We start from the raw sequence: 18,644 nt of genomic DNA on the forward strand, positions 1-18,644 counted from the left end.
AATCGGCGGATCTAATCAGGTGTGTGAAGGTTCATATATCTATTTCATTGGCCGGTCGCGGTGGTTTGGGGGTTAGTGTTTGCTTCGTAACCGAGAGGTCGTGAGTTCAAGTCCCGCTCCTACCTGGGTAGTATCAAACCTAGGACGTAAAAATAGGTAGTGATTGCCAGTGGCGTAGCCTGAGTTAATTAATGTGTACGCCTATTGTACGGTGAGGGGTCTGGGGGCCGCTCAAGGCCCCCAGCGGGTCCAGGGCAGGGCCCTGGTAGGGGGTCCGGGGGAGACTAATGTATCGCAGATACTGCAGACACTTATTTTTCACCTTTGTTTGTAGCATTTAATAGGGGATTTTTTTTTAATTTTTTTTTATGTGTACGCCCGGGCGTTTTGACGTAAACGTAGCCACGCGCCTGATGGCCCACTCTACAACATGGCTCGATATTCAGAAGTGAGAGGTGCGGGTCTTTCCGATGCTCCATTAAAAACGGAGATTCCGTGTAGCGGCAGCCGTTGGCACAATGAAGAACCCTCACTGCTACGATCCACAGAGCGTCATGCATGAAAACGAACAGTGATCAATCTCATCAATTCTGTAAAGAATCCAAAGTCAAGAACAGGGCAAACGCGGGTCCCTGAAAATAAGAGGTTGAATTGGGTGCCTACGAGGAGTAAGCAATTCCCCTTTTGACCGGTCGCAATCGCCATTAGCCCTATATCTGAGTAATCCGTGGTCAAAATTAGTATGTAACGTATTTAAAGAACGGTATAACAAATCATTAATGTGAAACATGTCAGTCAACTTTCGATTAATGATATTATGTATCTGTACCTACCTACCTCCCTACTTATCTATTTATGACAAATATAATAGATTAAATTGAAAAAGCAACACTGCATGTAGTCCATTATATTTCCTCTTTACTTTATTTCAGAGGAGCATTGTGTCTGTGTGTTCAACGAAATAATGAATGATTTATTAGTAATCATAATTATTTCATCGATGATTCCAATGGACGTCAGTATTCACATCAAATTGATTTTTTTTCACATTGAATGACTATCTATAAAACGAGTTTTTCAAGCATATCAGTTATTTTGTTCAAAAATACTGAATTATTCAATATCACCAGCAAAGATCAATACGAAGGAACATTGTGATATATATATATATATCAGTTCGAAAGCTGCATATGACGGACGTCAAAGCGATAAGCTCAAATTAATATGGATCGAAAACCACAATTTCTGGGTTTGTTATGTAAGTACGAAACTTGCAGTGTTAGAAATGAAAACAAAGTTTTATGCGTTTTAGAATTTGTTTCAAGAAAAATTAGCAATATTTAGAAAAAATTGGCGAGCACAAATATGTTTCATTGCTCTATTCAATATTCCGTTGTTCTAACAGTATGTTCTATCTTCAGATTTTGTGTTGTTGTTTTTCTTCCTTTTTTGTTTGTTTGTTAATTTAACGTTTGTTTGGTATCAATGCAGCCGATCACATGTACAGTTAACCCTACATGTATGTACTAGTAATGGGCGAATTAAGCCACACTGCTTTTCTGATTTATAAAACATTTTCAGAATGAGATTTTACAGATTTTGAAGGTTCATTGCTTTTTAGATTGTATTCTAATTCTTTCTGATCATGAACGAATAAGAGTATGTAAAAGATCTATTAGACAGCTTAGTTTGATTTACATGTCGTGTTTGTATTATCTGTGGGTTGTTTTTTTTCATCATCGATACGCGATATTATTTTACAAATTTTGACTCGTTTGTTCAATAATTCTCCCTGTAGAAAGAAATATAAAAAAAAGTTGTGTATAACGCTTGATTTTCAATATTGTTGTGAATAAGACTTATAATACTAAATGTTAAAGTGAAATCAATTAATTTACACATCACGTCGCTCCTAGACAATTTGGTAAACTGTTGTAAATCTGACAATCACTGTCTGTGTGTCAGTTTAGATTTAGTTAAAAACCGGTTCCCGCTCCTTCTGTCTGTGTGTCAGTTTAGATTTGGTTAATAGCCGGTTCCCGCTCCTTCTGTCTGTGTGTCAGTTTATATTTGGTTAATAATCGCTTCCCGCTCCTTCTGTCTGTGTGTCAGTTTAGATTAAGTTAATGACCGCTTCCCGCTCCTTCTGTCTCTGTGTCAGTTTAGATTTAGTTAATAACCGCTTCCCGCTCCTTCTGTCTGTGTGTCAGTTTAGATTTGGTTAATAACCGCTTCCCGCTCCTTCTGTCTGTGTGTCATTTTGGACTTGGTTAATAACCGGTTCCCGCTCCTTCTGTCTGTGTGTCATTTTTGATTTGATTAATAACCGGTTCCCGCTCCTTCTGTCTGTGTGTCAGTTTAGATTTGGTTAATAACCGCTTCCCGCTCCTTCTGTCTGTGTGTCAGTTTGGATTTGGTTAATAACCGCTTCCCGCTCCTTCTGTCTGTGTGTCAGTTTGGATTTGGTTAATAACCGGTTCCCGTTCCTTCTGTCTGTGTGTCATTTTGGATTTGGTTAAGGCCATGCCAATTTGTAATCTAGTTCGTCGGATTCGCCGCTTCTATTTGTAACAAATCCAAATTATAATATTATCAAAAAATAATATCCGCCCGCGTGTTCAAAAATATCCGTAAATATTTTTTTAAAGTTTTTACAACAAGCGCACAAATAACCTTGATGTATATGCTGACAAATGACAGAAGCGCGGGCTCTCGAAAGATTTCCTAACAGTGTAATACGGTTAAGTTATTCATGATGTCTATCTTAATATGTACGATACTTCATAACACTGGATTGGAAGTTGTTCCTTATGCTGGAATCGAACTGGAAGCCGATGAAATTTTTAAAGCGCTATTCGATGCCACTATTTAGAGAACATTGATAGCATATGATTGATTGTTTGATTAGCCTATATATTGGCTGAAGTCTCTCTTGAGAATATTTCACTCACATGAAGACGTTACCATTGCCGGTGAAGGGCTGCAAAATTTAGGCCTATGCTCAGCGCTTATGGCACTGAGGGATCTTTATCGTACCAAACCTGCTGTGACAAGGATCTCAGTTTTTACAGTCCTATCTGAAGGACCGCCCCATTTATTCGCCTCTTACAACAAGCAAACCCCTTGCTTGTTGTAAGAGGCGAATAAATGGGGCGGTCCTTCAGATAGGACTGTAAAAACTGAGATCCTTGTCACAGCAGGTTTGGTACGATAAAGATCCCTCAGTTAACAGTTAACGACAAATTCACAAAAGGTTTGGTGATGTCATATCAAAATTCAAGAAAATGCTCAAAGCGATGCAATGGATTTTGCATTTGCAATGAATGTCAAAGCTGGATGTGTCCCTAGCAATATGCATATCTCTGAATCGAAAGTTTGTAGAAATGAAACTTAAATAAAATGCTTCAAAAAGACCTTATCAGTTAATGTTGCAAAGTACATGTATTAGGTATAAAGAAAATAAGTTTTTGAAACCTGAAATACTTCTTATTTATTGTAAACTATATCAACAAAGTTGAAAAATATTAAGTTTATGTGGTAAACAAATGATATCTGATGATTTTAGATCTTTATTTTTAGGCGCCCGCTTTTTAAAATCACACTTCATTCAATTAAAAATATTTATATTTCTTGTATTCGCTCGCTTCATAATTTTTATCTCCAAAATTAAAAATAATATTTGTAAAATAATTTCGCCCTCTCGCCTCACTTTTTTTGTTTGAAAATCCGAAGAACTATTTTACAAATTGGTGTGGCCTAATAGTTTTTTTGTATCATTTCAACTTTGAAAAATGAAAATATAATAATCACAGGAAATTGTTTATATAATGCTTTTCCTCACCAGTTGATCAATAACTTTCTAAGTTAATTACTTTTTAAAAGGTCACGTAGTATGATGGTGTCAATTCCTATAATTGTAAATCAATGTAAGGATTTGGTTGTAGAAGCATAAAGCATAAAATCTACACTATTACGATAGTTTAAAGTAAGTTTAAGACTGTAAAAAAGTAATAATTGTGAAGGAATAAAAAAACTCAGCGAGCGAAGGCAACGACTTTATGCCAGGTACTAGTATACGCTAGAGTACATGTACATAATACATGTATGTACATGTAGCGATGATCGGTCCCGTAAATATCTTAAAATTCTCTTAGAATCTCCGTAAAGGTACACGATGTTGTGACACAATATAAAAATACACAGAATATAACTGAACAATAATTACAATATAACGAATTAGATCCTACACCATGAACTAATAATTAAGGAATCGGGGCGATGGTTTTCTGGATAACAGTAATTCATTTCAGAGTTTTTGAACAGATTCAGGAATCTCCATATCGTTATTGGCTTGAGGTCATAAACAATATCTTTCCAAAGAATGGAACACAAACAAATCATTTAGATAACTAGGGCTCATGCGATAGAAAACTTCCTGTATAGTAAGAAGTTCTTGTTCTAAAACAGTGAGCCATTCAAGTCGTTGAAACAGTGGTGAATCAGGAGTACCGAGTATAATTCTTGCTGTGTGCTTTTGATTGATTGGTTGGTTACGGTTTTATGCCGTTTTGGCAATATTTCAGCCATTTTATGGCGGCTAACTAACTGAAATGTGTTTGTTTGTGAGTGTTGGAGTTTCCCTTGCTTGCTTTTTTTTTTGGTTTATGAATACGGGTAAACATTACCAAATATAGTAAGGCAATAGTAAATATATATAGCAATATGTGAATATGTTAAGAGTTTTCTTGCTTAAAAGGTGATATATTTTAAATTCTACGCAAAAGATAAAATTGATTAGCAATTGATTTACACACTGGGTCGATGTGAGATATTGGAGCGTGGAAGAATTAATTGTATGTATTATCCCATCATTAGGAGAGAAAAACCTAGTTCACAGTGTTTAATATGTAACGGAATATCATTTTAATGTACAATAAAAATAGAAATAACTGCATACCAAAGTCATTGTCAGGAAAATAAAACATATAATGTTACACGTTTATAACAAACTATACTCTATAATATATACAATCATCTTGAAAACCACCAGCCATTTGGCGTCGGTTTTTCGTGGATGTTACTCCCAAACTGACCAAAGGAAGCATAGCAAACCAGTTCGGGCACTAGTATTTAAAAATAGACCTTACTTAATTAGCAAATCTAAAATCTGATTTACACGTACGGGTGCAAAAGGAATGAAATACTTAATCACCTGAATACAAAGATTTTCTGGAAATCTTTAAATGTGACGGGGATTCCGGGGAGATCTTTATGGTACTCCTGCTGTAATGTCTAAAGCATCAGAGAATATAGAAACCATCTGCACACATTTAATTCTATCCTGCAATTATGATTTATACTAACCAGTTGTTGATGGATCGAACTTGTAACATTTTAGCTTCTGAATAATAATGATGGTTTACCAAGTCAAATGCTTTACTGAAATCCAAAACTGCAATACTAGTGATATTCTCTTTATTTATTAAGTGCTGTTTGGCAGGTATGAAAATTTCTGAACTGATAGAACGTATGTGTTTAGTTACGTATCACATGCTTCTTTTGTAGGCATAGATAAAATTGGTGAAATAGAGATGGGGTTGTACTGCAATATTCATGTTACATCAATTTATCAATAGAGCGCGTAAAATAGAGAAAATTGTATTGTTGTTTTGTTGATTATGAAATAACCTATTGGTAGAAAATGATATAAAATTATAACGGTTTAGGAGGGGCTTTAAAGGTTATGTTATCGTTGTATGACAAAGTCAAAGCTCTTGTATTAAGCATGTTAGTGATATTTTGATTTATCAAGTGGTGTATTACAGGAAGAGATATTGTCACCTTTTTGATTCACAATTATTTCCATGGCCAATAATATTGTCCATCAACGAAAATCCAAATCATAATAATAGTTTTGCTTACATACACGCAGATGACACCGTCTTAAAAGCAGAAACATCAGAAGGGCTATGTATAAAGTTATGTTACATTTATATGAATGCATGCAGTAAAACCTGCCGGTAAATATCGCAAAAACAACGACATAATGGTATGTAGGAATAATGGAAAATGAAAACAAATAATGAACGTTGGAAATTTAGTGGAGTACGTAATCAATTTAATTAATATGTTGGGGTGCCACTTCATTTTAACTGGAAATTTTCAAATACACGACTAATTTTGGAAGTCGGAGAAGGAAAAATAGACATGGATTTATAAGTAAAACAAATTATCAAAGTTTCAATATTGACACTCACCTATCTATTTTTGTTACATATATTCTGTGAAGAGTTATGCATCAGAAATTTGGGGGTTCAGACGGGGTGATTTCAGCTTCTCCATCCTCAACTTCCCATATTTATGTAGCAATATTCCATTATCACCTGCATATGGTGTTTATATCTCATCTGATTCGATACGCAAGAGCTTGTTCTGCTTATGGTCAGTTGTTGAATAGAAGCAAGCTATTGACAAACAAGTTGATAGTGCAGGGTTCCAACAGTCTCGTTTAAAGTCAGCATTTCGCAAGTTCTACGGTCGTTATAAAGGTCTAGTTTGTCAATACAACCTATCATTGGGTCAAAAGCTGTCTGACGTGTTTCATACCGATTGTTAGGGCGTTCTTGGCACACTGATTTTGACTACGGATAACTCCGTTTACCTGATCAGGATATAGGCTCACGGCGAGTATGATCGGTCGACAGGAGATGCTAACTCCTCCTAGGCACCTTATCCCACCTCTGGTATGTCCAGGGGTCCGTGTTTGCCCAACACTTAATTTGTATTGCTTATAGGAGTTATGAGATAGATCACTGTTCGTTATCTTCACTTTCCATACAGAAACTGACGTAAAGAAAGTACAGTTGAAATATTGTGAGAAAAATCTTCAAGTTGGACAAAACACATATAATTATGTTCTTTATTGAGAACAATTTTAAGCCGTTCTTTCCACAATGCTTTTGATCGCGGATTACTTCGTTTACCTGATCAAAATATAGGGCTCAAGGCGGGTGTGACAAGTCGCCGGGGGATGCTTACTCCTCCTATACACCTGATCCCACCACTAGTATGTCCAGGGGTCCGTGTTTGCCCAACTGTCTATTTTGTATTGCTTATAGGAGTTATGAGATTGCTCACTGTTCGTTATCTTCACTTTTTCAGTGCTCATTTGGTTGATGTTTGAAGGATATGTCTGTCAGACTACCTCGACCCCATCCGATGACTTATGTGACTGCGACTGTGACTACATGGACAAGATAGAATATTTCAACAACGCCTCCAATTCCTACGTCAACAAAACCAAAGAGGAGCTGGTGCTGATGTTAGAGAAAGAGTTAGAAGAGGTGAAGAATGTCCTAGAGGTTAAAAAAGCAGAAATCCCCGCCGTCAAGGCCCGTAAAATCAGCGCCACCGATGCTAGGCCCTCCGCCCAGAATGTAGGGATGATAGGTGTGGCCTTCATGGTGATTGTGTTCGGGGGGATCGTGGTGCTGGATCTGCTGTCTCTTCCACAGTACATCAAATCTCTCAAGGAGAGATGCTGTTAGACCAGTGCTACAAAGAAAAAAAATATCGGATATCGACATCCAACTCACTGATTAGTAATATTTTCCCTGCATACGTAAAATTGTAGTTATTCTGGTAAAGTTGTTGTGTGAGAGATATGGCTTATGTAAACTTGAACATATTTCAACTTAAACATAAATCTTTTACTTGAAGACAATGGGAAAACTATTAAAGGGGCACTAGCTGTCATTCAAGTAATGTTTGCCAATATTGTTACCAAAATGACGAACACATTTACAGTACATAAAACTCAACACTGACATATTAAAATTCATACATTTTGCAACCCTTTGTTGTAATTTTGACATTAGAATTTCAGTTGTTTACATAGAAACAATGACACAAACATTATTTTATGGAAGTATATAATTCATTGCGGCGAAAGTTTGCATAATTTTGACATGATTTGATTGGAGGTGGCCTTTCTTTCGCTCTCAGATTAATTTTTCTTCATTTGTTTTAACGCATCTTAATCACGGTTCAGAATGTTTACATCCCAGTTGACAGATGTTACTTTTGCATCATTTTGTCATTAAACATTGGATTCAATGAAATTTACTCTGTATTACATATTTCAGTAATAACATCAGTATTTAATTATTTCAAACACTTATTAACCTCAAAGCTGGCACATGAATGTGTAATTTTGGTAATTAGATACTTATTGTCTTGCAAGACAATAATTCTTCTTTATATATTTCTTAACACTAAAAGCGTTATCTAACGTAGTTTTATTAGCTTACTCTTGTTTTTGTACAAAATAAATTTTTTTAGTCATTCATATATATTCCTATGCCATTGGGAGATTTTGAGAAAAAATTGTTGCCTTCTATCAAAGCTAATGCCCCTTTAATTGTTTTTTTTTTTAAATAGATGACACACGTTAACAAACTCTTGAAATACCACGTGATCATCAAAACTGTATTTTATAATATGTATTTATCGTATGTATTTATTATGTGTAATATACTGTTTCAGTTTGTTATCTTGATTTCAGTCATTGTCATGCCTTGACGACACATGTTTTTATACATATCGTTCACTTTTTGATGGTAAATAAATAAGTAGTCTTTCATTTCTACTAATATATTTAGAAAAACATGAACCAGATCCTTTAAGGGGAAATCTGCATATAATAAATGGGTTCCAGAGTTTGAACACACCGCTACTGATTTCCCCTACCTATAAACAGTGTTGTATAATACTGATTAATGTTCTATAATACTGACTAGTTCACACAATAAAAGTTCACGAACCATTAAGGGGACATCATTATATATTACACATTGGCGCCGTATTTTGACCACATCACGAGTGATTTCCCCATCCTATTTAAGTAGTGTTACGTAATACTGATCAATGTTATAAGTGTTAAACAAATCATTAAGGTGAAATCAGCACATATTCCACATTGTCACAAGATTTGAACACATCAGTATTGATTTCCCCTACCTATACTGTTACATGATCAATGTTACATAATACTGACTAGCTCATGAATACAAAATGGAAAATTGAAACTAAAACAGATGGCGAACGATACAGACCAGCGATTATCTGATCCTATCCAGCGCCACCACGAGGTTTTTCCTCCTCGGTGTACATGTTTGACTCTCGATGTATAAACTTACAACAAAACATATTTTTTCGATGATAGACATTTTATTGAGCAAAAAGGGGAAAAAAATCTTTGTAAAATAAAAAGAAAATCTAGGTCCAGTGGTCATGTACCTGTGGGTATGTGCAGTAATATTCCTTATGCATTTTTAAATAAACGTTTTTAAGATAACAAATGTACATGTATTGAATTCCTGATTAGAAAAAAAATCATACAAAAAAAACCCTTTTTTGGGGTGTACTTTGTTAAATTGTCTGTGATGCAATCAATTACCATCCATAAAATCGTGTGTTCATGCATTGTGACGTCATCAGTTTCAGTGACACATGGGTCGAAATTGAATTTAACTTCCACAGAGAAGCAGTGCTGATTGTGTATTACCGTACAAACGTAAACAAAAATGACAGATAATTTACCCATTACCTATGGCAAGCCCTTTTACTATTTATTCGAAAAATAAGATATCTCTTTACATTAAAGAGATATCTCTTTAAAATGAGAGATATCTCTTAATCTTAAGAGATATCTCTCTAAATAAGAGATATCTCTTTCACTTAGAGAGATATCTCTTTCACGTAGAGAGATATCTCTTTTACTTTTAGAGATATCTCTTACACTTAAAGAGATATATCTTTCACTTTAAGATATACCTCTTTCACTTTGAGAGATATCTTTTATACTTTAAGATATATCTCTTTCACTTAGAAAGATATCGCTTTCACTTAAAGAGATATCTCTTTTACTCTGAGAGATATCTCTTTTACTTTGAGAGATATCTCCTTCACTTAAAAAGATATCTCTCTAAGAATTCTTAGAGAGATATCTCTCAAAGTATAAGAGATATCTCTTTAATCGTTGAAAAAGAGATATCTCTCAAAGAGAAAGAGATATCTCTTTCCAATATTTTTATTATTTTGAATACTTAAGTAATTCTCCCTAAAACGGAAGCCCGCCAAAACAAATCTTACAATGATGGCTGGGGTGTTGCTAAAACGCGGAACGGAAAATATATTATGCAATAATGTTATGAGGAGGTCAACATTTTGCAAAAAAGAGCTTATTTTGAATAAGGAATGCAGAAATTACAGAGAGAACAGGAAGTCATCCTCAGAATCCACCATTTCATATTGATACCTCATACTAATGCATTGTTATGTATTTTTACACGGTGTGTTTTGTGGATGAATGTACCAACAGATGCTTGCTTAATATTTTGCATAGTAAGTTTTAATAAAAATATTAAGCAAGCGCCTGTTGGCACCATCTTTTTCCCCGGCTTTGTCATCCCCCCCCCCCCCCCCCCCCCCCCCCCAGATTTTGACAGTATGTTGTTTCATAAATGAAGAAAAAATAAATAAGGTAACATACTGAAAAAGACTTGAATTATAATTCAACCTCTTTCAAATTCTATTACTTTATTCTGGCTGGTATGGTAAGAAAAGACTTTATGAGCCCATCCAATGAATAAAAGGTACACCCCCTCTCCCTCCCCCCTCCCCCGCGAAAACAAGATTGTAAAAGATAAAATAATTTTTTGAACAATTTTCCCCAAACATAGCCTTTTTAAATCGAACGTGCTTTAATCGAACTACATATGTTTATAAGATAACTGAATTTGAATTTAGTTCTACACCTGTTACAATATACATTCACGTATCACATCAAATTTTAAAGCGAACGAGTCCGGTGAAGAAAAGAAGAAAAAAGTTTTTCCTCATTTGGGATGAATCTATGTGAAAGTTCGTACATTTACCGATATCCTGCGGAGTAGTGTTGAAACTGAAGAGATACAACAACAGGAAAGAAAGATTGAAACAAAACCAATGTTAACTAGGGTGAAGTTTACGACCATTAGTAAGAGGAATTAAAAGATTTATTTCATAATATATGAAATAGCTAAAAAGCTAACACCGAATTTATGCTTGAATGGAATTAAAAGTCATCTCATTATCAATCCAAATGTTAAGCTATACAAGTACATGTATTTAATTTAAAAATTAACTGCCAGAAGTCCTCCCTATTTAGGATTGGAGTGCTGCAGTTACTAAGTCTCCTGTTAGTTAAAAAATGATAAATCAAACAAAAGATGTTTAACTTGTTGACTAAATAAGATAATGAATTATTATTGTTTTATACATATCACACTCCTTGTTGTAAGTACACACATACACGGTATTATGTGTAAATACGTGTACATGTGCGTTAATGACGTTTTGCCACCGGGGTGGGGGGTGGGTGGAGTATAAACCACGTGTGTTCTTTTCATTCTCTACCCATAGGTGTCACTGCTCGCTAACACCTCTGTCATTGCCGAAATTTCGAAATTCTTGTAAAATGCCTTGTAAATTCTTATACTAACGTTTAACTAAATTCGATTAATCAATATCTGATGCAAAATTTTAAGATAAAGTTGTTTTATCGCTTGTAAACAATTCCCATATTGTGCAAAATGACCCCCCCCCCCCGATTTTTACCGTTATCTTATCTACATTAATAATTCTAATTCTTAAATTCCGTTCCGTTTCGTTTTCCGTTCCGTGTTTTAGCAACACCCTGATGGCTGCAATCCCGTGGGAAGATTTTGCCTTTTACCGCATGTGAAATGTATACATTTACAGGTAACAAAAAACAAAGACAATAAATTGATGAAATATGCGAGCTAGACTAGATTTCGCCTCTCGACAACTTGACAATGTTACCCCAACCACCTCTTCAACCTTTCCCGCCATTTGTACTCTAGAAGTATTTTGCTTGGTTAAAAAATAAGGTTACATCATTTCAATGACAATGCAACAGGGAGAAGTCATTATGATCACCTAGGGGAAAAATCTAAAGAGATATCTCTTTAGATTAAAGAGATATCGCTTTTTGAAAATTTAAAGAGATATCTCTCTAACTTAATGAGATATCTCTTTTTACATCGATAGAGAAATATCTCTTTGCGCTAGAGAGATATCTCTTTCTCACTGAGAGATATCTCTCCAGCTTTGAGAGATATCGCTCTAGCTTTGGGAGATATCCCTCAAAGAGAAAGAGATATCTCTTTCAGCAAAAGAGATATCTCTTTCAGCAAAAGAGATATCTCTTTAAACAAGAGATATCTCTGTTGTTTAAAGAGAGATCTCTTTTGCTTAAAGAGATATCTCCCTAGCTTAAAAAGATATCTCTCTAACTTACAGAGATATCTCTTTAACCAATAAAGATATCTCTCTTATTTAAAGAGATATATTATTTTACGAATAAATAGTAAAAGGGCTTGCCATAATTACCTCACTTCTGTGTGCCAGTTGAAAATAAAACTATTGTAATGAATGAAAAATGGATAGATCACGAGCAAGATATCTTTTATCTCCATTTTCTGATATATTGTTTTCCACATGCCCGCTCGAAATTTATCGAGCAATCGGGCTAATTTCCTGTGGACCTGTTGCTTACAAATGCATGAAACATTACTTACATGTACCGTACCTACTCCAAAAATACCAACCGGTTTGATCCGGGTGATGAAACACGTGCTCCCATGTTCAGGCCCCAAAAATAGACTGAAGTCAAAATTTTGATTACTTATATCTTAAGATGTATATGATACAGATGTTTTAAAAAAAACTGCAGGTTTATAAAACATAAAATGCAAACATACTGTAAACCAACGTTTATTCGCAGCTACTTTATTTCGCGATTCACCTGTGTTAATTTGGTTCGCAATCCTGCCTTTTTCGAGCTTATGACATACATTGAAGGACTGGTTCGCGACGAGGAATATTCGCGAAGATGAGATTCTCGCGAAATTTCCTCGCACGCGAATAAAAGTGGTTTACAGTATACTGAAAATTTTATTTGTTTATGAAAATTATTTCGAAAGTCAGCTGGATTTTAAATTTTGACTTCCAAGGCCATAAACTGAGAATAGACTTAAGTCTAAATTTCAAATCCAGCTAACTTTTGAAATAATATCGTAAACAAATAAAAGTTTTAGTATATGTTTGCATTTGAACTTTTTATAAACCTGAAGTTGTTTTTAAACATCTGTGCTGGATAAATCTTAAGATATGAGTAATCAAAATTTTGACTTAAGTCTATTCTCAGTTTATGGTCTTGGGGCCAGGTGTGAATGGAAAGTCGGATTACACTCTGTGAATACGGAATATTGGAACCAATTTGTGTCTGATTCCATCGTGCTTTTAATATTTAGCATGTTCAACGAGATCTGTTTTTCTGCGTTAACTTGGGCAATTTTTCGGTAAAGAAGCATTTTGAATAAGTATTGTATAGCAATATATATCCACCTACCGGCCCCAAATGAATAATTTCAGTACAAGGTCAATGCACATCATTTTGCCATTAAAGGGACTGGTTCACGAATTTTGATAAAAATATTTTTCATTTTTGATGTTAAACATTAGAAACATAACTCATTTAATGTTGACAGCCAACATTTTGACCTTCTGAATGCATGAATGAAAGCAATATCTTAGCCTTAAATATGTGTTATGTAAACAAAGACTCGAGTCTTTTTATGTAAACAAACAAACAAGTGAAATATTGATTTTGTAATACAATGCATCTTAATTTTGCATAGTCACAAATTTTAACTTTTAGATGACACATTTCACCCCAAAAATGCTTGAAAAATGAAAGATATAATAATGCTTAGATCGATATCCATTTCTTTTGAAAATTCCGTAAACAATAACATATCGCAATCTTTGTTTACAAAACAATTAATAAACTCTCTAAAATGAGCTTCTGTGATGATGTATAACCTTAATTTTCATGTGAAATCTTTCAAACACATTAGACAGTAGATTTTGATCATTAAAAGTGAAAAACAAAATTTTGGGTAAAATCGTGAATCAGTCCCATTAACATTACAAATGCCAAGTATTGCGATGAGATATCTCATTAGTATCAAGTTACACTCTGGAAGAGAATTATTTGAATTTTACTGTAGGCACTAGGTAAGACAAACAAATGTCATAAGAAACAGCTTTAAACAAATTGAATACTATTTTCTATAAAAATATAGACATTGGTACATGTATGTCTCAATGTAAAATTTATAAGTAATCATCATTATTATTATAACGTAATCCAGAATAAATTTCAATCGACGTCGAAAGGGGTCCATTTCTGAAAAATCGAACTTGAAATCTACATTTTGTGACGTCACAACGATCCACGAATAAAGCAAGGACAGTGCTATTGTCTATTAGGGTCATCACTACAATTTGTGAGACAGCTCAGGTGAGTGTGTATTTGTGTAAAACACTGAGATTGTAGGCACTCTGGAGGTCACCGTTTTGCTATATTGATTTGATACTTCACATATAACTTTGTTATCAAATGAGAAAGTGGGGTGAAATAGTTAAGGTCAAATTAAGTTGCGGGCTTGTAGGCCCTACATATCTATCGATCTTTCCTTTTTTTTTTTTTTTTTTTTTTTACTGATTATCTGCATTGCGGGGTGATCCCGCTTTGTGTAGTTCTATTACATGTGATGTAATAAACATTGTGTTTGAAGATGGGGTTTATAATTGGATATGCTTGTTGCAGAAACAGCATCTGATATTCTACAGATAGGGGATGCTTACTCCTCCTAGGCACCTGATCCCACCTCTGGTGTGTCCAGGAGGACCGTGTTTGCCCAACTATCTACTGTGTATTGTTTACAGGAGTTAAGAGATTGATCACTGTTCGTTATCTTCACCTTTCATAGGATAACTACACTTAACATTTATATAACTCCAAGCCGACCAATTGCATCAAAAGCAACAACTTTAACATAAGAAGGTGGTGTTGGAAGCATCATGGACAGCCTCTGGATGGAACTTGCTGAGGACAGCCTCTGGATAAGATGGAACTTGCTGAGGACAGCCTCTGGATATGATGGAACTTACTGGGGACAGCCTCTGGATATGATGGAACTTGTTGAGGACAGCCTCTGGATATGATGGAACTTGCTGAGGACAGCCTCTGGATATGATGGAACTTGCTGAGGGTCTAAAGCGATTCATTGACTTTGTTGGTACGTCTTCCAAGTCTTTTCTGATTGGACATAACACCCAAAACTTTGATATTCCTATTTTTCTGTTTCATTTACAAAATATTTTATGCAATCTGGAAGGTATTTTCCAAGTTAGTGTGTCTGATTTTATAGATACATTAAAACTGTCCAAAAATGTGTTTGACAAGGCCACAGTTGGAAACTAGAAGAAGAAAATCTAGTGAAGTGTTAAGAAAAGATGTCAGAGAATCGAAATGTTTCTGATATACTCACGTTATCATATTACAGTGTAAAAACATCACTTGAACCTCTTGTGGATTGTTTTAAAATATTGGATGAGTGTTTTATAGGACATATATTTAGAATCACATGAAAAGTATTTGATTTTTGGTCATTTAAACATGATTTTTGGCAATAAATAAATTTACATGTAACAGATGTATATCTACTAATACTAACAGAAAATTTTACACGTAAAACATTTCTTCATGAAAATGTACTCATGTTATTTGTTTCTTTTTAAACTCGGATGGGGGTATACATAGATTGTATTTGATTGATTAATTGATTTAATTTATTCTGCCACACTCAACAATTTTTCAGTTATCAGGTGGCGCCCAGTTTTTTTTTTATGGAAGAGAGAACCCAGATACAATGTACCTGGGAAGAGACCACCGACCTTCCGAAAGTAAACTGGAAAACTTTTTCACTTATCGGCGCGATCGGGATTCGAACCCACGCCAACAGAGGTGACATGCCGTGCGATTTTTTTGAGCGCGATGCTCTAACCACTCGGCCACGGAGACCCTGCCATGTATTTGAAATTATATGGAACGTTAAAGTTGTATGATCCGATGTCCAAGTATTATTTTTGTACATGATAACTTTCAAGCAGATTAATTAGTGTTTAAAGTTATTGACTTTCCCTTAATTAAATGCTTGAAAACATTGGCTCTTCAATCTTCCGACCACCTCGGTCTTTTTCTTAGCAATGAACGAAAATATACGAAAGAGCTATTTAAAATTTGTCAAAGGCACATGGTTTTAAAAACGAAAATAACTAATAGAAATATCAACTCAGATTATTTCATGGTAAAAAGCTAGTTTTGATACATAACTTTATAGAATTAATTATTTGAAGATGATAATCAATCGAAATTAATTAAGCTGAAATGCTTATCCGAAGTATATTTCATAAAGATGACGCAAGTGCAAGCCAATCAGATAACACGAGACACAAAGTGATGTCACAACCTCCTTTAAGGCTGTCAATGGACGTAAAAGCTCGGGTACGATTAAATAAATGGCAGAATACGACAAATAAAATGGATGGCATGGGATTTAGATGAAAGACATAAGTAGAACAACATTCGCCTGACGAGATATTCGCAACAATTCCTTCGATAAAGTTGGTTTATACCCCGTGAATCTGTCTGGAAGCAGGTAGCCCCCCCCCCCCCCCCTGTTTGTTTACATGATTTGTTGCAAACCTTTACATATATTAGTATCTCACAAGTGGTCATCTCTAAAGCTTACAGAAGATTTAAACTGACTATTCAGAACGACTTATGTGGGTGATTGGTGGGGAAATAATATTTTTAGGATGAATTATTGGTTCTGTATAAAAATAATTTCTTTCTAGAAGAGGGTATGTACCTTCTAGATATTATTGTTGAATGTTGTTGGGATATGACATGAATTTGGTCACGTGATCAAATCCTGTAACGCCCTAAAGGCGTTATAGTAGATTTGATCATGTACCAACTTCATGTCATATCCCAATAACATTCAAAAATGATATTTTATTTCTTATATTTATATTTTGATTTGTGTTCTTACCGAGCTTCCATAATTATGTAGCAGATGACTAAAATAACGATCGTAGAACACAAAATATAGTTCGTTAGACTTTTATCGAATAAAAAATTAGGAACAATATCAAAGAGAATATAAGATATAGATATTTAATTGAAAATGTTAAAAAAGACGAAACATGAGTAAAATAAAGGTAATTTAAAGCGTAAAGTTAACTGAAATGACGACAAAAAGAGCGGAGTAAACTACATCCGTGGTGTGATTTGGTCGCGATCAGCGATGGAGAAACTGGCGTCGGTCTAGCTTAATAAGTTGAAAACGCAATTGTTGATCACAGATTTCGACAGAAATTCAAAGGATCTGAGAGATTTGATGGTGGATATGATGGGTCAAGTTAACGTTAAGCTCTTAGTCAGGTTTTTGGAAAGAAACAACGGTATGTTCATCGTTAGGACTCGCGGTTGTAGCCATGCAGGAGACGATTCCAGACAGTAGGACAGATTTAGACAAAATGCAGGTAGGTTGCATCTTTTATTTACCTTCAGTGTGTGTAAAAGAAAATAAAAACGAACTGATTGTTCACTTGAGAGATTTCTGTTGTAGGATTTTAATGAAGACTCGCACTGGTACTCTGACATGAACATGTAAATTTTTCGAGCCTCGAAACCAGCCTCGCTTATGATCATGCTGAGTCATAGCCGTGATGGAAGTTGCCAGGAAACAACAGGTTAACTTATCATCATAAAGTAAATAGGCTTATAACTCCGCCTACATGTTTTCGCATCCAATATCATAGAACTTTATAAATTCACCATACAGAAGCTGCATACGGTATTTAAAACTTTATAAAATGAAACAACAGAACGATATGTTTAATGTTTCTCTTTTATAAATTGATGAAATTCTTGTTTGTTTACAAAATAAAATCTGTATAAATATCCTGCTGCGTTTGTTTCTGTTATGATGTCATTGCAGTGGCGGATCCAGGTTTTACGAGGGTGTGTGTGTGTGTGTGTGAAAGTCAAGTATTAGCCAAAATACTCAGCCATTTTGGGTGCCAATTTGGAATTTTACTTACACTATTTCTATTATTTAAATTTGTGGCGAGAAGGGGGGGGGGTCTAAATCCCCCACTGCATTGCATAAGCAAGGAGCCAGGTGAAAATACAGGAACTGACTTTTGAAGCGGTGATTGTACATGTATGTATACGCAAGAACAAACTGATCACGTGACCAATTCATGTCACAGGAAATTGAACATCGATTTCATTAGTACTGTCATATAATGAAGTGCATTGGCAAATGTAAATATAGAAAATTAAAATGTAAACCCTTAAATAGTTGCCCTTGCTCATTTCACTGCTACCTAAACCAAAACATCCATGGGGATCCGGGTTAGAATAGTTCCTCAGTACCCCTTGCTTGTCGTAAGAGGCGACTAAATGGGGCGGCCCTTCGGATGAGACCGCAAAAAACCGAGGTCTCGTGTCTCAGCAGGTGTAGCACGATAAAGATCCTTCCCTACTCAATGGCCATGAGCGCCGAACTGTTACATAGACCTAACTTTTGCAGCCCTCCACTGGCAGGGCCGTAAATTAACCTTCAATTTGGAGGAGGCAGGAAATTAGGCGGGGGTCTGGC

General features: G+C 35.2%; 1 protein-coding gene across 1 annotated transcript; it reads left to right on the forward strand.

Moving 5' to 3' along the window:
• The first annotated feature begins 1,053 nt into the window (after positions 1 to 1,053).
• LOC125658248 (uncharacterized) lies at positions 1,054 to 8,641 on the forward strand. The gene is made up of 2 exons (XM_048889439.2): positions 1,054 to 1,258; positions 7,162 to 8,641. The coding sequence occupies exons 1-2, from the start codon at positions 1,225 to 1,227 to the stop codon at positions 7,545 to 7,547; spliced, it is 420 nt and encodes a 139-aa protein (XP_048745396.2). The 5' UTR covers positions 1,054 to 1,224; the 3' UTR covers positions 7,548 to 8,641.
• Positions 8,642 to 18,644: the final 10,003 nt, after the last annotated feature.

The sequence above is a fragment of the Ostrea edulis genome, chromosome 9, assembly GCF_947568905.1.
Source record: "Ostrea edulis chromosome 9, xbOstEdul1.1, whole genome shotgun sequence".
Taxonomy (NCBI): Eukaryota; Metazoa; Mollusca; class Bivalvia; order Ostreida; family Ostreidae; genus Ostrea; species Ostrea edulis.

Coding starts and splice junctions, on each gene's coding strand:
- LOC125658248 (XM_048889439.2), top strand. CDS start 1,225: ATGGATCGAAAACCACAATTTCTGGGTTTGTTAT. Junction 1,259..7,161: donor ACAATTTCTGGGTTTGTTAT/GTAAGTACGAAA, acceptor TCACTTTTTCAG/TGCTCATTTGGTTGATGTTT.